At 50.6% G+C, this 24,152-nt stretch overlaps 1 protein-coding gene across 6 annotated transcripts; it reads left to right on the top strand.

Moving 5' to 3' along the window:
• Positions 1–729: 729 nt before the first annotated feature.
• ZFYVE27 (zinc finger FYVE-type containing 27) lies at positions 730–23,322 on the top strand. 6 transcript variants are annotated; one of them, XM_019952967.2, is made up of 13 exons: positions 730–835; positions 2,403–2,600; positions 6,906–6,976; positions 8,722–8,908; positions 11,683–11,778; positions 12,797–12,909; positions 13,581–13,720; positions 14,302–14,373; positions 15,552–15,572; positions 15,725–15,869; positions 20,276–20,322; positions 20,614–20,695; positions 21,746–23,322. In XM_019952967.2, exons 2-13 carry the CDS (start codon positions 2,404–2,406, stop codon positions 21,808–21,810), a joined length of 1,236 nt encoding a protein of 411 aa, XP_019808526.2. In that variant the 5' UTR covers positions 730–835; position 2,403; the 3' UTR covers positions 21,811–23,322. The 6 variants fall into 6 exon arrangements, with proteins under 6 accessions (XP_019808526.2, XP_019808525.2, XP_019808524.2 ...); XM_019952966.2 differs by having other exon boundaries at positions 751–946; XM_019952965.2 differs by having other exon boundaries at positions 751–942.
• The last annotated feature ends 830 nt before the right edge of the window (positions 23,323–24,152 follow it).

Genomic DNA, 24,152 nt, shown 5'->3' on the forward strand with positions numbered 1-24,152 from the left:
CAGCAGCAGTAATGCAGGAGATGCGGGTTCAGTCCCTGGGTTGGGAAGATCCCCTGCAGAAGGAAACAGCAAGGCACTCCAGTATTCTTGCCTGGAGAATCCTATAAACAGAGGAGCCTAGCGTGCTAAAGACCATAGGGTCGCATAGAGTCCGATACGACTGAAGTGACTTAGCAAGCACGCACACAAAGAGCTTAGTCCAGTACCCGGCGCCTGGTTAGTCCTCCGTAAATAAAGGCTAATGTTATTATTAATGCAAAGGCAGCTTTAAGGGCGATTAACTGGGCAACACAGTGAGAAGTGGGTTGAATTGGGAAGGACTTGCCCAGGACCTTGTACACAGTAGCTACTCAGGAAACACTGAACAGAATTGCATTCTCTGCTAGGCATCGGGCATGCAGGGGTATGGTTTCTGCCGTTTGTAAGCTCATGGTCCACAGGGAGTCAGGTAAGTACCAAAGTTGGTGGGGAGAGGATGCAGACATAAATTCTTCAGATTATCTTCACTTCAACTGTTCCCTGCCAGAAGCGACGCGGGGGCCACGAGGGGCAGAATCCCCTCGCAGAAGCTCCCAGGGTTTAGCGAACCGCGGGTAAGACTACAGTTAAGCCAGGACCCCGGGCGGAGAAGAAAAATTACGCAGGCGCAGTGCGGCTGCCGGGGCTCACCTGTCCCAGAGTGGGCGGAGCTACCCCGGGAGCGGAGCCGGAGGCCGGGCGGGCGCGATGACGTCAGGGCTCGGCGCCGGAGAGCAATCGCGTCCCGGAAGTGGCGGCGGAGGGGAAGGCGGAGGAGGGTCTCAGTCTTACGACTTCAGAGCGGCCTTGGGAAGAGGTTCGTCGTCGGGGTGGGGCGGGCCTGAGGAAACGCTCCGGGGTCCAGTGGCCCTATCAGGTGCCTCCTGGCCGTCCCCGCCCCCTCCCCATCAACGCAGCGACCGGGTAGGTGAGGTGCCACCCCCTCCCCACCCTGGTGCGTCTGCCAACTGTGCGGAGTTGGGCGCCAGAACGCCACGGGGGCCACCACCTGCTGGCCCAGGGACCTTGGGTGTGGCCTTCTCTGGTTTGGTCCTCTGGGCCGCGTCAGCCTCCCTGACCTGCAGAGATGATGGCCCGGCCCCTGCCGGGGCAGACTTGCTTCACCTCCTCCCGTGCTCCTCGCGCCCGCCCTGGGTCCTAGCTCCGCCTGCAGGGACTTCAGGTTCCTGATGGCCCCTTTGTCACCCTCCCCTTCAAACACCCGCTTCCCCCCCGCCGTCCCAGATCGAAGCCCCTACCCTTGGACTCCCTATTGTTGCTGTGCGCCAAGGCTCTGCCTCCTTGTTTACTTAAACTTAGCGTTTCGGTAGAGTTTGAGATTAGGAAAGAGAATGAGAGCGCCTGTGGCTCTCCGCATCCGAGAAGGAAGGGAATGGAGTGTTGTGGAAGGTAATGACGGCCGCGTGGGGTGCAGGAGGAGAAAAGGGGAGGAGGGTAACGGGCAGGGTTGGTTCAGGAAGTTGTTGGTAACTGAAGGGAGCGGGGGAAAGGTTAGAGGTTGGAGCCGGGCAGAAGAAAGCTCTGGGTTCCTGGAGGATGAGCAGTTGATTCCTTCATTCCGCGAGCATTTATTGCATGCCCACTGTGTGCATAAACAGTGGAAGACAGTCTCTAACCTGGTGGAAGTCAAGGTTAAGAGGGATGACTGGCAAGAAAGCACGGAGTTTTGCTTTGGTGTGGTAAGTGCCGTTAGGGGTGAGTACATGATCTTTTGTGAGCATGGTAGGGTCTCCCAGTTCAGACTGGGGATGTTGGCAAAGTCTTCTCAGAGCCAGAGAGGGATGCTTAAGCTGATACCTGAAGGATGAATAGGAATTAACTAGGGAAAAAGTGGAAGAACATTTCAGGACATCGTTTCTCTTGAGACCCCAGGCTGCCTCCCACCGGTAGCCATGTGTGTTTGGTCTTTATTGCTTATACTCTTGATTGATCTGTGGAGGAAAAGAACAGTAGATGGAGAGTCAGAAGAGCAGGATTTTATACAGTTGACCCGTGAACAATGCAGGGGTTGGGTGCTGACTGCGAAGTCGAAAACCAGAGTATGACTTACAGTAGGCCCTCCTGCCATTCCTCCGTATCCACCATTCAACCAACTGCAGATCATTTAGAACTGTAGTATTTACTATTAAAAAAAAATCTGTATATAAGTGGATCCGTGCAGTTCAAACCCATGTTTTCAGGGGTCAGCTGTCTCTGGGTAACTCACTTCGCCTTGCTGAATGTCTTTCTCTGTGAAATGGGCTTTCCCCCTGTAGCCCTGCCTATCTTATAGGTTTGTTATGGCACCACATGAAATAATGCAGGTAGAAATGTGTTGAGCATTGGAAGTGCAGTGCAAATGTCAGGAATTCTTATGATTACAGGATGCAGACCTCAGAGCGAGAGGGCTGTGGACCGGAGGTGAGCCCCAGCACGGTCCCCGAGGCTACCCTGGAGTCTCTACCTGTTCCTACCAAGTTGCCGGCATTTGATCTGTTCAACTTGGTTCTGTCCTACAAGCGGCTTGAGGTCTACCTGGAACCCCTGAAGGACGCCGGCGATGGGGTCCGGTATTTGCTCAGGTACAGATTTTATTTAGAGTTACTCTAACCTGCTGGGCCTTTTGCCTTCCTGCTTTTAGTTGCACTGGCCACTTAGGCAGTGGCTGGGCTGTCCTTTCTGCCCTGCTGAGGAGCAGTTCTGGGAGGTCTGCTGGGCCTCTGGGCTTATTCTTGGTCCACCCCCTATCTCAGACCCAACCCAGGAGAGGCAGGTACTGGGAACCATCTGGTCTTTCACCAGAGTTTCTTCTTTGTGGCTGGATAAGCTCGTATCCCAGGACTGCTACCTAGCCTTGACCATTGGGCCTTCTAGCTGAAGCATGCTTTTTTCTTTTTCCTTCTCTCCCAATATTAGCATAATTTATATTAAAATTAGGATGCAAACAAGTATCTATGAATAAACAGGTACTATTTTCACTAATCCTTTAGGCTTATGGCTCTCAAAATTTTTTGTTCCTATTCTGCTTTGATTTTCATCCTCGGTAAGTTTTTTCTCCTTTCAGCTCACTTTATTTCTTTTGTTAAATTATTTAAAATTACAAATACATGCAATTCTGCTCCCAAAACACTTCTGTTTGTCTCTAAATAATAATGCTTAAAAAAAAATAACATCATACCGAACAAAATTAACAATGTGATTCCTTGATATCACCCTATACCCAGTTCATATTCACATTTCCTCAGTTGCCCCAAGAATGTCATCTACCATTGTTTTGGCCCAATCAGGCTCCAAACCAGGGCCATGTATTCTGTGCAGTTATTATGTCCCTTAGATCTTTCTTGTTGAAATGGTCTTCATGACACTGATGTGCTGGAGGCTCAGCTGAGTGTGCTGGAGAATTTCCTACCTAGATTTGTCTGGTTGATGTTTCTTCCTGGTGCAGACTGGAGGTTAAATTTAAAAGTTGGATTAGATTCAAGTTAAAAAAAAATAAAGTTTTTTTTTTTTTTGCAAAGGTCTTGTGTTCTTAATATTGCATGGTAATGGGAGTCACATAAAACCAGCTTGTCCTAAAGAGCAGTCGTTCTTCATCTAGAGCCTGTGCGTGGCGCTGTAGGGGTTATTGACTCTCCTGAACCTGCCTGTAAAGTTGTGCAGGCACATGTGTGTATTTCTAGGGAGAAGGTCATCAGATTCTAGTAAAGACCTTCAACCAGCTCAGATGCCTGAGAGAGACAGGTTGGAGACAGGGCGAGTAGAGTTGGGTTAATTTCTCGAGGTGCTACAGAGTATTCATTCTTAACCTCAGTCTGGAAATAATTGGAACTTTATTTTTAACTCTGTCCAAGGCCCCCCGTTTCTCTTGTTTGCCCCAGAACTCCTTTAATTTATGGCATTATCCCTAGAGATGAGCTATCAGGGTTCCAGAGCAACATTCTCTACTTTTAGATGACTGTGCTGTCAATGTAAGGGGTAGGGAGGTGGTGTCAGAAGGGGCCGGCTTTGTAATTCCATCATGACCAGCTAGCTGCGATGAACTGTGGTCTTCCTCAGGGGAGTGTGTGGGCTTCACAGGGCTATGCTGTCTTGTGTTTTCTACTGTGTATATGTGCGTGCACCTGTGCACACAAGCATGGGTATGTATATACCTGCATATATGTGTATGTGTGTTTTGCCTTTTTGTGGCAAAGTGCAAAAGTTAAATATATCCTTAAAAAAATATCTATATATCTATATATATATCTCCTGCCCTTTTCCTATTCTGGCACAGGTCTATCAGCACTTCTTGGCACTAATGTGTTAGGATTTTTCCATTTTATGAAGTTAGAAATCTGAGGATGTGGTGGGATTGAAAAAGTTGGCTGGGGGAGGAGCACTGGGCCTAAAAAGCCCCCAGGAGCTGTGGCCTCCGAGCCGCTGGGAGATGGAGCACTGGTCTGTGAAAGTGGCTGTCAGGTTCGTTTGTGTGTTTGGTTGTTCTTTCTCAGTAAAGAGGATTTGACTTTGAAGAAGGACCTAATCTTGAGCTTCTTTGAGGTCTGAAGCCTGGAGCCGCAGTTGATTTTTAAGACTTCTCTCTTCTGGGATCGGCTACTCCAGTAAGTGGGTCTCCATGAACAGAGTGTCAATAAAGACATCAGATAGAATGGAAGAAGCGGGGAATTCCCTCGTGGTCCAGTGGTTAAGACTCTGCACTTCTGCAGAAGGCATGGGTTCAATCCCTGGGGGTGGAGGAATTAAGAAATCACGTGTTGCTCGGGCGTGGCCAAAAGAAATCTTTTTTGTTTTTTAATTAAAAAAAAAAAAGGCTTTAAATGAAAGTGACCTCAGTGGCTGTGTAATGTTTTTATTTCTGAGATGGGATTGGCCTTAGACCTGACTTTTAATTTGCTTTTGCTCTGGTAGAGCAAGTAGATGGGTCTGAGGTCTAATTAGGGTGGTGTAAGTTGAAGTGTTTGCAATTTTAAGACGAAGAGAAAGGTTATTTCACTCCCTTACTCATAACTCTCATTAAAAAATAAAAGCAGCTCATAAATTAGTTAACCTCATTTTGTAACTGTGAAATACCCCAATTAGAGCAAAAGAACATGCATTGAAGTTCTGAATACATTGCAACTTAGCTGTTGATTTTTATATTTACCTTTCTCCTCTGAGGGCTCACCTTATATACACTGATACTGCTCTTTAGAATGTAGGTGTCAGTGGCTTTGTTATTACATCTGTGCTCCCTTTATCCTATTAAATGTGCTTTATCAAGGACTAAGCCAGCGGCATTTGCTTGAACTCAGTACCCTCACTCTGATTTTCTTTCCTCTGTCTTTGGGGGCTTCTGTGTTGCCGTTTGGTGGTGGTGGAAGCCGGGTCTGTGTTTGGTTCTGAGAGTTCCAGTTCACTTCGGGCATGTTTGCTGAGAGAATGCTAATCCTAGTTTGTCTTCATTTTTTATATATTGAAATCTTTATAATTTTCATTCCTTTGGAATTAATGTATGTTTAAAACTCACAGAAAGAAGAGAAAATGGCAGATAAGGTCAAAGAAATCCTTCACATTTGTTCACTCAATTTTCATTTTAGATGAATCTTATGCAGGAGGTGTATGTTCCTTTAAAATTAAAAAAAGAATATATTGCATACCAACTATATCTCAGTAAATACAAAGAATAAAGGAAACCTTTAAAGAAGAATGTCATTGACACCTCTTAAAGAGAATAAAACCTTACACAACACAGGTTAAACAGAGTTATAACATTAAGAGATAATTTTATAAATTCTTCCTCCTCTTTTGGTTTCCAGAGGCTACCTTTTCTCACCCTGGGGCCTGGGGTGTGACCTCAGGTCTCTCTCCCGGTCGCCTGTCCAAGTGAGAGGCCCACTTTTCATTTCTTCCTGACTGTCTGAGTTACCTCTGAGCTCCCGGGCCTCCTCTTGCTCCTGGTTGGGAAGACCTGGCTGGAGGGGCAGCTGCCTTCAGTGACCAGGACTCTCTGTATTGCAGGTTCAGTTCAGTTCAGTCGTGTCTGACTCTTTGCAACCCCATGGACTGCAGCACGCCAGGCTTCCCTGTCCATCGCCAACTCCCAGAGCTTGCTCATGTCCATAAAGTCGGTGATGCCATCCAACCATCTCATTTTCTATCATCCCCTTCTCCTCCTGCCTTCAATCTTTCCCAGCATCAGGGTCTTTTCTAAGGAGTCAGTTCTTTGCATTAGGTGACCAAAGTATTGGAGCTTCAGCATCAGTCCTTCCAATGAATATCCAGGACTGATTTCCTTTAGGATGGACTGGTTTGATCTTGCAGTCCAAGGAACTCTCAAGAGTCTTCTCCAACACCATGGTTCAGAAGCATCAATTCTTCAGTGCTCAGCCTTCTTTATGGTCCAACTCTCACATCCATACATGACTACTGGAAAAAACCATAGGTTTGAGTAGACCGTCCTTTGTCAGCAAAGTAATGTCTCTGCTTATTAATATGCTGTCTAGGTTGGTCATAGCTTTTCTTCCAAGGAGCAAGCGTCTTTTAATTTCATGGCTGCAGTCACCATCTGCAGTGATTTTGGAGCCCAAGAAAATAAAGTCTGTCACTGTTTTCATTGTTTCCCTATCTATTTGCCATGAAGTAATGGGACTGGATGCCCTGATCTTAGTTTTTTGAATGTTGAGTTTTAAGCCAGCTTTTTCACTCTTCTTTCACTTTCATCAAGAGGCTCTTTAGTTCTTCTCCGCTTTTTGCCATAAGGGTGGTGTCATCTGCGTATCTGAGGTTATTGATATTTCTCCGAGCAATCTTGATTCCAGCTTGTGCTTCATCCAGCCTGGCATTTTGCATGATGTACTCTGCACATAAGTTAAATAAACAGGGTGACAATATACAGCCTTGTGTTGCAGGTGGCAGACGCCATTGTGTTCCTTGCTGACCTGCCTGGGCCTCAACGTCTTGTTCCTCACCTTGAATGAGGGTAAGAACTGCTTCCAGGGCTTTTTGTGAATGAAGGTGGAGAGGAATTCTGAGAATTGGCCCTGTATGAGGGAGCTGCTTGTTCTGCTATGGGATCAGCCTCTCTCCGTGTCTGCTCAGTGTCAGGACACAGGCTCCTGAGAGACCCACCTGGGGCTAGAATCCTGACTGGGCCACTGGTGTGACATCAGAAGTTCTTTAATCTGTCTCTTAAGGCCTAATCATCCTCATCTCTGAATGGGGTTTCCCTGTGGCTCAAATAGTAAAGAATCTGCCTGCAATGCAGGAGACCTGGATTCAGTCCCTGGAGAAGGAAATGGCAACCCATTCCAGTATTATTCTTGCCTGGTGAATTTCATGAACGGAGGAGCCTGGCAGGCTATAGTCCATGGGGTCATAAAGAGTTGGACATGACTGAGGGATAAAATTTCATTTTCTCTGAAGGGGGATAATAGAAGTGCTTTCCTCAGAGGGTAGTTGTGAAGTACGAGATAATCTATGTGTAACACTTAACACAGTTAAAATAAGCAGCCAGTACATTATAGCTATTATTATTGTTTCCTCTGGACTAAATGCATTGACCTTTTCCCAGTTTGGTTTCCGGGGTCAGCTGAGGACATGACCTGGGGTGAAGGTACTAGGAAGGTGAACTGATGAGGCATTTTTGCCTGTTGATTTTCTCTGGCTCAGCAAGTGAGCCTGGTGGGGTCTGCCAGGCAGCCAACAGCAGTGAGGGGTTTGTAGCCTGCAGCCTTTGAGGTCGGTGTGTGGACAGGTAGGTAGCTGGAGGGGTCCTGGGTAATGATGTCTCCTGGGGACCTTTTATGAAAAGGCATGCTGTGACCCAGCCCTTTTGGTTAGAACTGGCAGATGGCTGCAGAAAAAGTCAAGCCCATCAAGGGAAGTGAGTAAAGGGCCTGGGATGGAATGTTCTGAGGAGCTGGGTCCTATCTTCATGCCTTTGTTCTATTGAATTCCCATTTCTCAAGTGTCTCCTTTGCTTCCTGTGGTTTCAGTGAGCTGAAGAATAAACCCATTTCACATAAGACCTCATCTTCTGTGTCTTAAGCGTCTTAGTAGGACGCTTTTCCACCTCACTGAAACTCAGATATCCTTCTTAAGCTGTTAGATTTTTCTGAATATATTTCCACAGAAAAATTAGTTCAGGTGACAGATACTTAATTACTTTGTACCCACTGCTCTGTTAGCTTGCTTCCATGTTAACATGGAAGAAGTTCCTTCCTTGGATTTTATTTTTGCCTCAACATTTCTCGATCCAAAGTGGTCAGTGGTGTCCTAAATGCCAGTGGAAGGCTTCCAGTCAGCCCCTGTGACCCAAAGGTCAGAATGTCAGACATCGGGAGCTCCCCATGGCCAGATCCCGGGCACGAGCTACCTGCTGTGTGCTGTGTACTAGTAGAGGGGTTTTTAATATTTTTGAAAGGGTCTGGGGCTACGGCAGTGACCAGATGGGGAAAGTCCTAGCCCTTGGGGCCTACCTTCACGGAGAGGCCAACAGCCATGCCTGTAGTCTGCCTTGTGGTGGTTAGTTCTGTGAGGAAAACTAAAGCTGGGTTAAGAGGCTGGGGGGTGAGTGGGGAGATGCTGTTTCATACCAGGTGATCTGGGGCGGGCTCTTTTGGGCAGAGGCCTGGAGGAGGTGAGGGAGCGAGCACGTGGACATCTGGGTGGGTGGCGGCTCCTGGCACTGCTGTTTGCTTATCTGCAGTGTTGTTGCTCCCACAGGTGCCTGGTACTCAGTGGGCGCCCTAATGATTTCAGTGCCTGCCCTACTGGGCTACCTTCAGGAGGGCTGCCGGGCACGGCTGTCCGAGTCTGAGCTGATGAGGAGGAAGTACCACAGTGTGAGGCAGGAGGACCTGCAGAGAGTTCGCCTGTCTCGCCCTGAGGCCGTAGCTGAGGTGAAGAGCTTGTGAGTATGGAAGGGGCCGGGAGGTAAGGGATGGTGACAGTACCAGTCCCACCACACTGAGTGCTTGCTGGGCACCGGACATTGTTTAAGGCAAAACGTGGATGTTATTTCCTTTGGTCTTTGTCAGAGTTCTGGGAGATGGCTACTATGGTTGACCTCCATTGATGAAGGAGGAAAAAGGCAAGTGACCAAGCTGGGATGGGAAGCCAGATCTAGCTGATTCCACAGTTTAGGGTCCTGACTGAGCACACGCACGCATGAGCCACTGCCCGGGTTCAAACCCCAGCTCCTGCAGTGTGACTCTGGGCAGGTCACTCAGGTTTGTCGTCTGTTAAATGAGAAAAGTATAGGCCTACGTCCTAGGTGGTTGTGAAGACTAACTGGGCATCTGGTACCCAGCAAGTGTTCAGTTAAATATTAGTCATCATCACTGCACTGTGGTTTACACATTTAGGAGGAACTTCCTAAATGTGACAGAGCTGGAGCTCCTGAGGAAGCACCTTCAGACTGTTGGCAGACAACAGCTGTAGCAGCTTCAGTGGCTCCCGTGACACACAGCAGGGGTTCTCATCTCTTCCTGGGCAGCAGAGACATCTGTGGAGCTCAAAAAAAATTATAAACAAGTGGAGGGCTGGGCTCCTCTGAAGAAATTCTGAGTCAGTTACCTGTGGGGGCGGGGGTGCTGCATATCTGCAGTTTTTCAAAAAACCTTTTTCCTTTGAAATGATTTTAAACTTATGGAAGAGTTCTAGGAATGGTGCAAAGAGCTCTCATCGACCTTTACCCAATAGAACACTTATTAATGTTCTGCCACATTGGCTTCATCTGTCTCCCTACACTAAGACGTAATTTTTTTCTTCCTGAACCATTTGAAAGTAAATCACAGACATCTTGTCTGTTTGCCCCAAACACTTCAGTATATATTTTCTAAGAACAAGGACATTCTCTTCTATCTCCACAGTCCTGTAATCAGATTTTGGGAATTTAACATTTATTACATTAGCATTAGTGCCATTATCTAATAACTGTTCATGATCAAATTTTGCCAGTTGTACTAATAAGGTCTTTTATATAAATTTCTCCTGATCTGGGCTCCAGTCCAGACTCTTACGTGACATTTAGATTTTAGTCTCCTGTGACCTGGAATAGTTCCTTAGTCTTTGTTTCTCATGACCTTGACATTTTAAAATAGAACAAGTTTATTATTTTGTAGAACTTGCCTTCTCTTTGGGTAGTTTGGTTCTTCACGATTGGATTCAGGTTTTGCATCTTTGGCAGAAATGTGACGTTGTCATTGTATCATATCAAGAGGTACATGATGTCACTGTTATGGGGGATACTAACTTTGATTAGTTTGGTGAAAGTTTCTCCACTGTAAAGTGACTATTTTAGCCTCTAGAGTTAGTAATCTGAGTGGGGTACTTTGAGACTTCTTTGGGTAACTTGTTCCTCGTCAGACACTCACCCACTGCATTGAAACCCATGTTGGGTCTTGCTTTTATCAGTTTATCACTGTGATGGCTGCACAGGTGATCTCCTAAGTGTCATTATTACCTGACATTCTGTAAGAAAGAGCTTTTCCTTCTGATTATCTATATGAATGCAGGATTTTAAAATTTTATTCAATGGGTTATAACCCATTACTGTGATTATTAATTTTGATCTCATTTTGTCCTCAGTTTGGGCTTTCCTAATAGCTCAATTGGTAAAGAATCCACCTGTAATGTAGGAGACCCTGGTTCGATTCCTGGGTCGGGAAGATCTGTTGGAGAAGGGATAGACTACCCACTCCAGTATTCTTGGGCTTCCCTTGTGGCTCAGCTGGTAAAGAATCTGCCTGCAATGAGGGAGACCTGGGTTCGATTCCTGTGTTGGGAAGATCCCCTGGAGAAGGGAAAGGCTACCCATTCCAGTATTCTATCCAGGAGAATTCCATGGACTGTATAGTCTATGGGGTTGATAAGAGTCGGATATGACTGAGCAACTTTCACTTTTTATATTTTATGATACAGTGGTGGTTTAGTTGCTAAGTAATGTCCTACTCTTGCGACCCCATAAACTGTAGCCTGCCAGGCTCCTCTGTCTCTAGGATTCTCCAGGTAAGAATACTGGAGTGGGTTGCCATTTCCTTCTACAGGGTCTTCCCGACCCAGGGATCGAACCTGGGTTTCCTGTGTTGCAGGCAGATTTTTTACCAACTGAGCTATGAGGGAAACCCTGTGATACAGTAAAATGTTCAAATTCATCTTCCACATTCCCTGCCTTGCTCTAGAATCAGCCATTTCTCCAAGGAGCCCTTCAGAAACCAAGATCTGGGTGCTCATTGCACAAACATGCTCTCTTTGCTTTTGATGGGGTGGGGGATCCATTTCAAAACACTCTTCAGGTCAGTCTACCTGAAACCCTGGGTGGAAACACATTGCTGTGCATCCTGGCATCCGTCTTCACAGCTCCAGTGCATCTGGGAGGTGGCACCCTGCTCCTCATGGTATAGAGGAAAACTGCATCCTTGAAAAAGTTAAGTAACTGGCCCAACACCAACAGCTAGGAAGAGACCAAAGCCGGAACCTCAGCAAGTTTTCCAAGAAGGGGCCTGAGATGTAAGAAGTTTCCCCGAATTCCCTGACCCTTCCAAGGGGTTTGAAGGGACTGGCTGAACCTAGGTAGCTGTGCCTGCGAAGTCCTGGGCCCTGCTGCCCTGGAGCTCTGTTAGGCCACATAGGCGGGTGAGGCAGGGTACACAGCGTGCACAAGCCCCTGTGTTGTGTCTGCAGCTTGATCCAGCTGGAGGCCCTCCTGAGCCGCCTGTGCGGCACCTGCGAAGCCGCCTACCGCGTGCTGCACTGGGAGAACCCCGCTGTGTCCTCACAGTGAGTGCCCCTCTGTTCCCACCGCCCCTGCCCTGAGGGCCCCAGGCAAAGACAGCTGCCTAAGAGCCCCCTGTCGCCCTAGCTCAGGGGAAAAGAGCCCTCTAGGCTCTTGTGTGCAGATCAGCACGTAGGCTTGTGGGCTTTAACGCCCTGCTTTGGTTTAACACCTTCTTTGCGCACTATGCTCAAAATATTTTAATAATAGAAAAATAACTCACCATGTAATCTCCCACCCTGGTATAGCAGCCGATCTCATGTTTGGATTGCCTGCTAGAGTTTGTCATAGGCACGTGGTGTCTATAGCTCAGAGTGTAGGTGAGACTCCTTTTTTTTTTTCACACTTATTGTACTATATAATTGGTTTTCCATGTTGCTACATAGCTTTAGGAATTACTTGTAATACCACACCAATATAGATAGTGATTATACTGTAATTTATGAAATTATATATTATACATCCTGTTGTGTATTTAGTCAGTTTCTACTTTTAATTACTAACCCTGTAGTGCACATTTTATGGGTTTAACTTTAGTCTTTTGAAACTTTTTTCCTTAAAATAAATTCTAGGATGGAACTATTGGATCAAGTGAAATGAATGTTTTTGAGGCTCTTCGTGTGTGATACTCACATTCGTGTGTGATACTCACAGCGACTCGTGCTTGTTTAGCCTCTCCTGGTGCCAGACACTGTGCTCAGTGCTCTCCATGGTACCGGCTCCAAATCTGTCTTGTTCCAGACTTCAGAGTCTAGATCCTGAGGAGTGATGTGTGTTAAACCCACTTAGGTGGCCCTATCCTCAGCCACCACTGCGGCCTCTAGGTGTCAGTTGTGACCTGTTGGTGGTTGTAAACCCTTTCTCCCCACTTTATGTTCCCCTTGTTTGATTAGCAGATCTTGTCAGCATATTAACTGTTCCCAGAGCTACTTCTTGCCCAGACTCTCCTGTGGGTATGCCCTAAACCAGTTTGCTTCTGATCTTATGAATTTCTGATCCTGTGGTTCCTCTCTGTCGGTCCAGGTTCTATGGGGCTCTCCTGGGCACGGTTTGCATGCTGTATCTGCTGCCTCTGTGCTGGGTCCTTGCCCTTTTAAACAGCACACTCTTTCTGGGGAATGTGGAGTTCTTCCGAGGTAAGCCCAGGAGAACCGGGCAGAGATGGGGTCCGGGCTGATCATGTGTTTGCTGTGCCTGCCACCAGGGGGCAGCACCACCCCAGAGTCCTGCCTTGGAGAGGGAGGTGGGACCCAGGGGAGGCTGCTACTAGGGGTCCCTTTCCCTTCCCCAGGCAGATGAATCACTGCCCACGTGATACGGTGGCTTCTGGGAGACGAGGGAGGGAGGTTTTCCCAGTGTTGCCACCCACCTCCAGGGTGCAGTCCCCCAGGAATCACTGCCTCGTCTCTGTGTAATCCCAGAGTACCCATCTGCCGTCTGGTTTCTGAAGCAGTGAGGTGGTCTGGAGAGGCCTTGAGTCGCAGATGCCTGGGCCTGTACATATGTTTGGGTGATTGCTATGCTTGTTTTCTTCCCTGTGGTTGGAAATTAATTATAGAAGCCATGATTTATCGGGCACTTACTGCATTTAATCTCTCTTTAACAATCTCCTGGGGTAGGTGTTGGTATATCTGTCTTGTTTATGAGGCTTAGGTTAGGTAACTTGTTCAGGCTTAGGAGGGTGACTGTTTCCTGCAGCAGAGCGTGGGTGCTGGAGGAGGCAGCCAGGTGCAGTGGTGGGTATCCCCAGAACACACTCATTCCATCCTGTTTCTGTCTTCCGCCCCATTCTCCTCACCCTGGGCAGTGGTGTCTGAATATAGGGCATCTCTGCAGCGGCGGATGAACCCCAAGCAGGAAGAGAGTGCCTTTGAGAGCCCGCCACCATCAGATGCTGGGGGGAAGGGCGCTCTGGTGGACTGCACTCCTGCACCCACGCCCACAGAGGTGAGCACCCCTAACTGCCCGGGCAGAGTCTGGTGTGGGCAGGCTGCCTGGCCTCCCTATTACCAGCCTGTCCATACTGTATAGCTCCTGGGCTGGCCTCTTCCTTCCCAGGCCCGCCTCCTCTGAAGTGCTTAATAGTAATAACTGTGGTAATAAGGGCTATGCTATGCTTTATTGAGTGTTTACTCTGCTGTTCAAGTACTTTATAGACCCATGAGGTGCAGGATATTTCTGAGAATGAGATTATTCTCCTTGTAGAAGAGAAGGCTGAGGCACAGAGTGGTTGTCCGCAGTCGGCGGGGTCGGGAGCCAGACCCCGCCCTATGGTTCCAGAGCTCTGCTCTCACGCACCATGTTCTGCAGCCACTGTCGGTCCTTTCGTGGCCTTGGTCCCTCTCTCTGTCCTGATCGGTTGGAGACTGCTCTCTTTCCCCTGACTTCCTTCTTGCCGGCAGCTGTGCCATTTCTTCTGAGGCGTGAACCGCTGTTTTGAGAAACCTGGATGCTGGCTCTGGGGAGGTGGCCTCTCCCTGGGGGCAGGGCTGTCACTGCTCTGACTGTTGAAGGGTCTCTCTTCCCAGGACCTCACGCCGGGCAGTGTGGAGGAGGCGGAGGAGGCCGAGCCTGACGAGGAGTTTAAAGATGCGATTGAGGTGGGTGGCCTTCCCTGGCACCCCCAGCTGGCCAGGTCAGAAGTTGGGTGGTCCTGGCGCCGTGTGGCTTCTCACATTCCAAGTCTGGGCTTTGAGAGTTCTCTTATGTCCAAGTGAGAAGGTGAAATGTGCCCTGTGCTCAGACCCACTGGTTGAAAGGCTGCCACCGAACCTCTGCCCGTCCTCTTGCTGACCTTGGCGTCTGTCCTGGGTGCCCAGGGCGGGGGTGGCTCTGCAGGCCTCTGGGAAGCGCCCTGCTAGGGGAGGTGGGCCGTTTACTGCCTTGGCTGGAGACTGTGGGCCTGGGGCCTTTGATGTGGGGCAGGCAGAGTTGGAGGAGGGCATTGCCCCGGTCTCTGCCTGCTCTTCTGAAGGATGAGGTCCGTCAGATGTCCCTTTGAGGGGTGAGAATGGGAGGCTGAAGAAAGCAGTTGCATGGCCAAGTGCTGGGTTGGAGAAAGTTCAACAGTCTGCCTGGTTTTAGGACAATGGTTCACACTGGTAGTTTGCAGAAGTGTTTTATTTGGCACGCAAAGCTTTAATTTTTTAGCCGATATTTAAAAATTGGAGAGACTATAGTAAAAACTCTGAATTTTTCAGTTTTTCTAAAAACTCAGCAGCTCTGGGAGCCCTGAGTCTGCAGTGGTCAGTGTAGCTGAGGAGAGACTGTCTGCTTCAGAGAAGTCACATAATCCGCACCGATTCCTGTCATCCCTGGTCACGGAGTCCTGGTGGCATTCGCCATTTATTGTCATGTTTGCTCTATGGCTTTTTTTAAATAGGAGGAATTCACTCTTTATGACTCTTGTGAAGTGGGGGATGCAGGAAATGGAGGTCTTGGACGTTTCCTCCAGGCCTATGGTTTTCACCCAGCTGGCTGTTACTGTAGCCTCATCCGCATGGGCGTTTCCATTTTCCACTGCTGAGATTTCTCCAAAACCTGAATGTACGACTGTGGACTCTTAAGTTGTGACTCTTTGAGTACACACCTTCTCCCCGGCTGATTGATGTTGGGATCCTTAACGGGGTCTCTGTTAACCTCGCCCTTCAGTACGTGCTCAGAGTCAGTGTGGTAGCACTCCCGTGCTTCCTTTTGCTTGGGGAACCCCTCCCGGCACCTTCCTTCTTGCTATCTTCTCTCTGTTTTCTTTTCTTCTCCCCCGCACCTTGGGAGGCAGGAGACCCACTTGGTGGTGCTGGTAAGTAGGAGCCTTGGTGAGGTGGGCAGGGGCTGAGGGGGTTGAGGAAGGGTGGCTGAGCCGAGCTCGCCACGCCTCGTGGGGTTCGCCACGCATGCAGGTCCCAGAGCTCTGTCAGGAGGGGACAGGACTGGAAGGAGCTGTTCCCGCAGGAGGATGACGAGGGGGCCCCGTGCCCGGCAGAGGACGAGCTGGTCCTGCAGGACAACGGCTTCCTGAGCAAGAACGAGGTGCTGCGCAGCAAGGTGTCGCGGCTCACTGAGCGGCTCCGCAAGCGGTACCCGACCAACAACTATGGTATGCCGGGGGAGGGCGGGTTGGAGGTGTCCTGGCCACGGGGCAGAGGTGCAGCGTTCTGAGGAGGAGAGCTGTGTCCATGGCACCCTAGGGAGGTAGCACAGGCACAGCGGGGCTGCGAGGGAGGGAGCACGGGTTCCTTCTGGGGTCTCTCCTCATTACTTCTTGTGGGAAGATGAGTTCAGTTCTGGAAGCGCTCCTCTGGGACCACGGGGCAGTGTGGTCCTGAGGCAGGTGGAGCCATGGCAGGCGGTGGAGCGTGCGGCTGAGTGAGGGGTCTGAGTGTCTAGGTAACCCCATTGCTGCCAGGTGACCTTAAGCAAATTATTTCACTTCCCCGTGCCTCAGTTTTCCTTCTGTAAAAGGGGACTGTTGCTGAAGCTCCAATACTTTGACCACCTGATGAAAAGAGCTGACTTATTAGAAAAGACCCTGATGCTGGAAAAGGTTGAAGGCAAAAGAAGGGGGCGGCAGAGAGTGAGATGGTTGAATGGCATCACCAACTCAATGGACACGAATGTTAGCAAACTCTGGGAGATGGTGAAGGATGGGGAAGTCTGGCGTGCTGTAGTCCATAGGGTCGCAAAGAGTCGGACGTGACTGAAGACGCGACTGAACGACTAAACAATGACAAAAGGGAATAGTACAAGTTCTTATCTCACAGGGTTGCTGTGGGTCTCAAGAGAGAGAATGCTTATGAAGTGCTGGCACATTGCTGGCTGGTTCATAGTGAGTGCTTCATAAGGGCTGCTTTTATCACGGGAGGCCCTGGTCTTTCCCTCAGGTGCCTAGGCACTTGTCTGGATCTTTCCAGTCTGATTGGAAGCAAATGGAAGGAAACACTGTCTTCTGGGGATGATAGAGCCCCGGCTTCCCTTCTCCCCAGCCAAGTCCATAGATTGGCCAGTCCTCATTATACTGACTGAGGGGTGGATCCAAGAATGTGACCTTGGAGAAAGGTAGACTTGATTGTCCTCGAAGCTTGGAGGGACTTCTCTGATGGCTCAGATGGTAAAGAATCTGCCTGCGATGCAGGAGACCCAGATTTGATCCCTGGATCAGGAGAGTCCCCTGGAGAAGGAAGTGGCAACCCCCTCCAAGATTCTTGCCTGGGAAATCCTATGGACAGAGGAGCCCAGAGGGCTCTGGTCCATGAAGTTGCAAAGAGTCAGACACACTGAGCTGACTAACAAGCTTGGAAGCCTGGCTCTGATCAGAAGAGCGTGAGCCAAGCCAGATGAAGTTATAGCTGGAGCCTGGACGACTGGAGACTCAGGGGTCTCCCTGGTCCTGAAGCAGAGCCTTGCTTCTGCCTGTTGTCAGCAGACAGGGAGGAGGATGGGCTGGCTGTGCCATGAGGTCTGGTGGGAGAGAGTTCCGAGGAAGCCCGTGGGGTTTATCGTGAGGTATTTGACCTGGGCGCTCCAGGGCCTGCCTTCCTGCTCCTGCAGCGACCAGGGCAGTTGACTCCTGAGTGTTAGACATCCTGGGACACCCTGTTTCTTTCTGCTCTTCGAATGCCTCCAGGCATTCAGGATCCCTTCCTTTCATTTGTGATGGTTGCTGACTGCTGCCGATCGCTCTGTGTCCAGTGCACTTTCACATACGCCGTCTCACTTAGTCCTTAGAAGCAGCCAGGCTTCAGAAGTCCCAGATGACATTACACCAGACTTAATGCTCTTGTTCTGGCAAACCATACTTTTATATCTGTGAGTTTTAAATAAAGCCCCTTAGATGCTCCCATTTTACAGGTGAGGAACCTGAGGTTGAAAAGAGTGACTTGGCCAGTATTCAGCCAGCACGCGGTTGAGCTGTAACTCAGATCCACCTTATCTGATCTCACTCACTTCTTTCTAGCTCACCATCTTCCCTTGGCCCTGGTGTCTGAAGTGCCCCAGTTTTATGCCTATCCCATTTCTGTATTTGGCTTTTGGTTCAGATAATCCCTACCGAGATGGGTGAAGTGTTGTCAGGTTCCCACGAGGATGGCGAAGCCAGAAGACAATTATTCTCCTAAGCCCCACTTAGCCCTCCACTCTTAGGACTGCTTGCTGTCCCTCCCTTGAGGCATCGTCGGGCTCTTGGCTGTGAGGGCAGGTATAGCAGCTCTGTTCTGGGGTCTGCGTCCTGAAGGGCTGGGTGAGTGAGCTGCTCTGGGGGCCGTTCTGTTTTGGCTGCCAGTGGAGGGAGGGGGGTCCACGGGAGGAGTGAGGAGGGCAGGCTGCTCATGAGCCTCTCCGTGGCCTCCAAGTGGGGGAGTCCTACTGGGAAGAGCCCACTCTGTCCTGGAGGCTCTGTGCCCGTCGCCCTGGCAATGGTCTCAGGCTCCTCTGCTCTCTCTGCCCCTGGGGCATCTCACATGATGAATCAGGACCTCTGCTAAAAACAGGCAGGAAGAATTGGTAGGTCTTGGCAAGGAATAGGGGTGCTCTCCACATGCCTGCCTGAGCCGGTGTCAGCATGCAGAACTGGCCCTGGCCCCAGCCCTGTGTGGTGCGTGGCTGTTTTGTTAGCCCACGTGACTGCCTTGGGGTGCTTGGCCTTGGTACTCCTTACAGTTGAGAGGGTCCAGAGTGCCAGTCTGTGACCCAACTCTTTCCTCCCAGCCCACGCTGCTTGCTGAGGGGAGGCAGAGGCGGGCTGCCTTGCCCTGATTTTTGGTGTTGGGAGCAGAGTCCCAGAGCAGCCTGTTGGCTGGGGTGGCGCCACCCGCTGGCGGTGTGCCGTGCTCTTCTGTGTCCTTTGCTCTGCCTGGGTCGTGAGCTGACTGACAGCAACAGCATCTGCCTTACACCCACTGGTGTCAGCTTTGTCCCTGCTCGAGCTGGGTCCCTGTCCTCCAATGCAGGCAGTGTGTCCCCATTTAGTGAGAGCTATGGGGGACTCTGGCTGGACAGCCCGAATCTGTTTGGGCCTTTGTGTGAGGATGAGGCCTGGTGCTCTGTGCCTGGCCAGACAGGTGGTCCTGGAGGCCTGGCCATGTGCCCTGAACCTAGTAATTGCTTTGATCGGATCATCGGAGGCCTGCAGGCCCCAAGTTGTAGAAATGTCCTTCAGTAGTCTTGTCTCCTTCCGGGTTTTTCCAGGACCCAGCCCAGCTCCCTTCCCTCCCACAGCCTTTGGCTGGGCTCTCTGGTCCCCTGTTGTGAACACCCTCCTGCCTCATCTGGACCCCAGCCTTTTCTCCCCTGGCTCAGTGACCCCTATCTGCATGGAGATTTCTGTGCTGAATTGTGGTCAGTATTTCTGGCGGCGCCCTTGGGACTTCCTTGTTCTCATCAGGAGCTTGTTCTCATCAGTTTCTGCTTCAGGAGCTTGTTGGAAGTCATAATGGCCCAGCGTGGCCTTTCCTCCCCTCCATCCTTTTGGGTTTTTTCTTTCGGCTGCGTGTATGCCCTTCATCAGACTGTGTCATTGTCGCAGCCCACCTTTCCCTTCTTTAATTTTCCTGCAAGCATGGGTGGGCAGCGAGCACAGCTTCTGTTAAGTCCCTTTGCCCTGATGTAGTATCTGAAGGCATGATCGGGGGAGTTCCCTGGCGGTCCAGTGGTTAGGCCTCCACACTTCCACTGCGGCACACGGGTTCAGTTCCTAAACAGGGAGCTAGGATCCTGCATACTGTGCGATATGGCCAGGAAAGGGGAAAAGAAAGGGCAGTCCTCTCTTCCCCATCTTCATCTCTTCTTGCACCCCCGTTGCCTCCTCCCAGCTGTTTTCTAAGTTGCTGTTGCTGCTTCTGCTTAAAACCTGATCTGAAACCTTGTGGTCCTGTTGTATCTGGTCGCTTAGGCAGGATCTCTTCCCCTGGTGGTATCCACCCCGGCCTGCCCACCACACACGTGCCTGCACCTCTTGCCCTGTGAGTCTTCTTGGTTGGCACCTGGTTCTGAACTTCACCTCTTGCCCTGCAAGTCTTGGTTGGCACTTGGTTCTGAACGTCTGTCCTAGAATCTTCAGATGACAGGAAGCAGGAGTCTGGTGTTCAGGAGGTGTTTCTCCCTCTAGCTGTGGGCAGAGTGTTTGTAAGAAGATACTTTGGAAGGGATCGTGTCAGGCGGGTTTCATCTGAGATCATCGGAGCGATGCCTGTTGTCAGGTCCCTCCCACCTTGGTGTCATTTCAGGGGGAGGTTCTGCTGGATGCTCTTCTATTTGGGCTGGACCTGCAGGTGGGGGTGGAGGTCTCTAAACCCCGGGTGGGAGCAGGGGCGGCAGCTGTGTGTAGTCTGGGACATTGGTTTTTCCTGAGTGGTTTGAACCTCTCCTCTGGCTGTGGACTTTGCTCTTTGCTGCCAGCCAAGGAGCTGGGTTGGTGCCCGTAGTGTCGCCATGAAGAAGACCCAGGAGCAGGTGAGAGTTGAGATGTTTGGACTGGGTCAGAGCTGAGCTGCTGCCTCTGTTTCTCAGGGAGCTGTACGGGCTGCTCGGCCACCTTCTCAGTGCTGAAGAAGAGGGTAAGTCTCCTCGAGGGTGCTTTTGTTGGGGACTCGGGATGAGATGTAGGGGAGTAGTGCCGTGTCACAGATGAAGTCTGACTTGTTGGGCCACGTGAGGCCTGGGGTCTGGTCGGACGGTTACTCAAAGGAGCAGGTTTTCCCTCCCTTGTGTCCACGCCTTCACCAGCCTTCCTGTGGGATGTCCCTTCTGGTCTTAGTCCTGCCCTGCTCAGGCACTGCCCTACTCGTAGAGTTGTCCCCAGTGTCTGGGGGTGGGGATCGGAGACTGACCTTGGCTCTCATCCGCAGCGGAACTGCAGTAACTGTGGAAACATCTTCTGCTCTCGATGCTGCTCCTTCAAGGTGCCCAGGTCCTCCATGGGGGCCACAGGTGAGTGGTGCAGGCTGGGGGTCGGGGTCCGCCTCCCTCTTCTAAGAGGGGTGCTCCATGTGGGAAGGAGCCAGGGTCAGTGAGAGGTCCAGGGAACTCGGGGTTTCCTCCATCTCCCATTAAGGAAGGAAAAATGGAAATATTTGCTGCATGGACAAGAGCATATGTATATAATGTATCTGAATTATGAAGTCCAGTAGTGAATACCAGTGACCACTTCACTGCAGTTAGAAGATAGAACGTGAGCAGCCTCACCCGGCTCCCCAGCTCCACGCCTGCCTTCCCCAGGGAGACCACAGTCCTCAGTCTCATGCTTTTTATTTTATTAAAAACATTACCAAGGCAATGAGAAAGAGACTAATTTCTTTTCCTTCTATAAAAGCCATACATACTCATTGTAAACAAAAGAAAAAACCAAAGAAAGGAAGACATTCCTAATCTATTTCAGAAAGAATTGTTAGGTGTGGACCCATCTGGGTCATTAATGCCATCACACATGGGATAAATTCATATGCATGTGCTTAAAAAAAAAGGGAGCATGTGTTACAGACTGCTTTGTAATATGTTACAATGTTAAATTGAATGTGTTTATTTTTTCATTCTTCTGGTCATGCTAGTAACATATGCTTATTCTAGAAGATTTGGAAATTACTATACAGAAGAAGAAGGAAGAGAAAAATAATCTTGTAATCTTACCACCCAGAGATAATAACCACTGTTAAAACATTTTGGAAAATTTTCTCCTGGTATTTTATTTTAAAAAGCATTTTAAAAGTTATTCTTTTGGTGCCAAAATAATGTCTAACGCATAGAATATCTGGGAGAGGCTTGCTGTTGGCATGGTCACTCTCGGAACCCCCAGGTCCCGTGGAAAGAGAAGTTTCTGAGGGCGAGTGCGTGAGCTGGGACAGTGAGCTTGTAGGCGGGGGGAGGGTGGTCTGTGTGGGGCTTGGGGTGGGGTGGAGTGGGATGGGGAGGTGGTTCCAGTTGGAGGGGCAATGAGCCAGAGGGCATGAGGAAGCATCTCACCAAGTTCTTCCTCCTTTTCAGCCCCTGAAGCCCAGAGAGAGACTGTGTTTGTGTGTGCCTCGTGTAACCAGACCTTGAGCAAGTGAGAAGAGGGGCCAGGGTCCAAGAGGCCACCTGTCCCCGGGGCCAGCGGTAGACCCCACTCTCCCCACCCTTAGCCTTGGGCATATGTGGTCTGAATGCTAGGTAGGCCTTGCCTCCCTGCCCCCGCTGTCTGCATCCGGGTTCTGGAGCAGTCCTTCACTCCTGCGCATGGCCAGTAGTGGTTGCTCCTCCACCAGGACTGGCATGTTTGCCCTGCTCTGTTCTGGGTGTTAGGGAACTCAGGGCTGGGTGGGAAATAGAAGTTAGAGGGCAGCAGTGAGCCAGGCCTGATCTGGACTGGTCTTCTGGCATCCCTGCATGCCTGGAGTTCTCTGAGGCTGGAGGTCAGAGGTTGGGAAAAGCGCTTCTTGCCCCGCTGGGTGCTGGGCCAGGCCCTTGCCTGCCCAGAGCCTGCAGAAGGGCATGCACCGTGTCCCAGTTCTGCTGTTGGAGTGTTCCTGCAGGCCTCAGGAGCTCTTCGTTTCCCCGCCAGAGGGCATGGCCAGGGCTGTCAAGACCAAAAGTACTTCTAGAAGCAAGGTCAGAGTTCCCAGATTCTCTCAGAGGAGGGCCTGGCAGAACCCTTCAGTGTTAAGCAGAGCAAAACACGGGGAGCCGCAGCAGCTCAGAGGCCTCAGCCCCACCTCGCAGAGACCCTGGCTTACAGTCTCAGCCCACATGTTATCCTAGTGTTTTCAGCTCTGCCGGGAAGATGCTGGGCACTCAGTCACTCCTGCTCCCCATTTTCAGAGCCTTGGCCACCCTCCTCTGGCCTAGAGCTACCGCTTCCCTCACTGGCCCCTCGTCCCATGGAGTGAGTGTGAGGCCAGGTAAGCTCAGCAGAGGTCCTGAAGCCCTTGACCTCTGGGGGCCTGGGAAGTGTGGGGTCTCGCTAGGCTGGTCTCAGATTCCAGGGCTGATCTGTAGTAGGGCAGCCTCAGTTACAGGATAAGGCCACCTGGAGTGCCCATCCTGTCTGCAACAGTTTTGTCTTCACCCTGGACTCTTAAGGGCTCAGTGTCTCTCCCTAAGCCATGAGCGGGCTCAGGCACCCCTTCCTTCCCCAGGAGCTTCCTTGCCTTTTTGAAGTATTTATTTATTTATTGCATGATTCCCGGGAACATGGGGCACAGGGAATGGGATCAGGAAGATGGGGGCCCTCTCCTGCCCTAGGGTTCTCCCCTGGACTCATGGGCTGCCTGGGACTCAGAGCCTGGGAGGTGGAGACGTTTCTATACTCTCAGCTGGGATGTGAGGAGGCAAGCTGGGAGTCAGGGCTCATCCTAGGCCAGCTTTCTTTCCCGGCCAGCCAGTCTAGGAGCCAGGGGCCTGCCCCACGCCCAGAGGGGCAAATCCCTGGGGAGCCAGGCAGGCCTTGGTAGACCCCCTTCCTCAAGCTCCTTGGTCCTGTTGAGATATGAGTTAAGTGCTCATGCTTTATTTACACTGGAGAGGAACTACAAGGATGTCTTTGTATATGGAGAATTGTCAATAAAAAGGCCTCAAGCTTCCTATGTTTTCGTTCTGGTCCTTGCCTGCCCCCTCTCCCTGAGGCTAGAGAGCCAGGTGCCCCCCAGCGCTGGCCAGGTTTGCAGGCCTGGGCTGTGTCTTCAGGACGGGGCGGAGGGGCCACGGAGGTTGAGGTCGTGTGTGAGCTGGGGTTGGAGGAAAGCTGTGCCTTGCGCAGGAGGTGCTCAGCGAGATGCCTGTCGGATTGACTTGAGGTGCCGTCTTGTGACCACATTGTGAGGGCCAGGGCTTGGGGTTAGGACCAGGACTCAGTAAATGCTAACTAAGCCACACAGGCTTTAGAATGGAAAGATTTTAGCTAATCCCTCTGAGAAAGCAGGAAAGGATCAGCTCTGGGGGAGGCTGAGAACCAGCCAGAAAGAGGATTGGCTGTGAGATGGGAAGTGGGAGCAGTGCTCTAGGGGTAGGGGGTTGGTAGGGGGGTGTTTGTTTGCTGGGCACCAGGCACCACGAGAGGCACTTCATACACATTATTTCATTTAATCCTTAAGATGGCCCTATGAGGTAGGTTCTGTTTTTCTTCCCATTTTACAGGGGAAGAAATTGAGGCCCAGGGAAGTTAAGTGGTGGCTGCAAAAGGTTTGGCGTGGAATCTTGCAGAGTGGTGTCTTCAGACCGTAGGCCTGAGGCAGTAAAGGAGGGGGCAGAGGGACTCTGCCTTGGGGTCGAGGTCAGGTTGCAGCCACATCCTCACGACCCCATGCACGTGCACCTTGGATGGCGATGCCTGGGGAGTCCTTGCACTGAGGCCTCGATCTGGGCCCTCCCCCTGGTATGGCAGAGCCCCAGCAGCTCCCAAGGAGCCCCAGGAGGC

This window comes from Bos indicus, chromosome 26 (genome assembly GCF_029378745.1).
Source record: "Bos indicus isolate NIAB-ARS_2022 breed Sahiwal x Tharparkar chromosome 26, NIAB-ARS_B.indTharparkar_mat_pri_1.0, whole genome shotgun sequence".
Taxonomy (NCBI): domain Eukaryota; kingdom Metazoa; phylum Chordata; class Mammalia; order Artiodactyla; family Bovidae; genus Bos; species Bos indicus.

What these genes read in the sequence shown, in the direction of transcription:
- ZFYVE27 (XM_019952963.2), top strand. An exon ending in GTTCCTCACCTTGAATGAGG is followed by an intron (nt 6,977 to 8,721) that starts GTAAGAACTGCT and finishes TTGCTCCCACAG; the next exon opens with GTGCCTGGTACTCAGTGGGC. An exon ending in GAATGTGGAGTTCTTCCGAG is followed by an intron (nt 12,910 to 13,580) that starts GTAAGCCCAGGA and finishes CACCCTGGGCAG; the next exon opens with TGGTGTCTGAATATAGGGCA.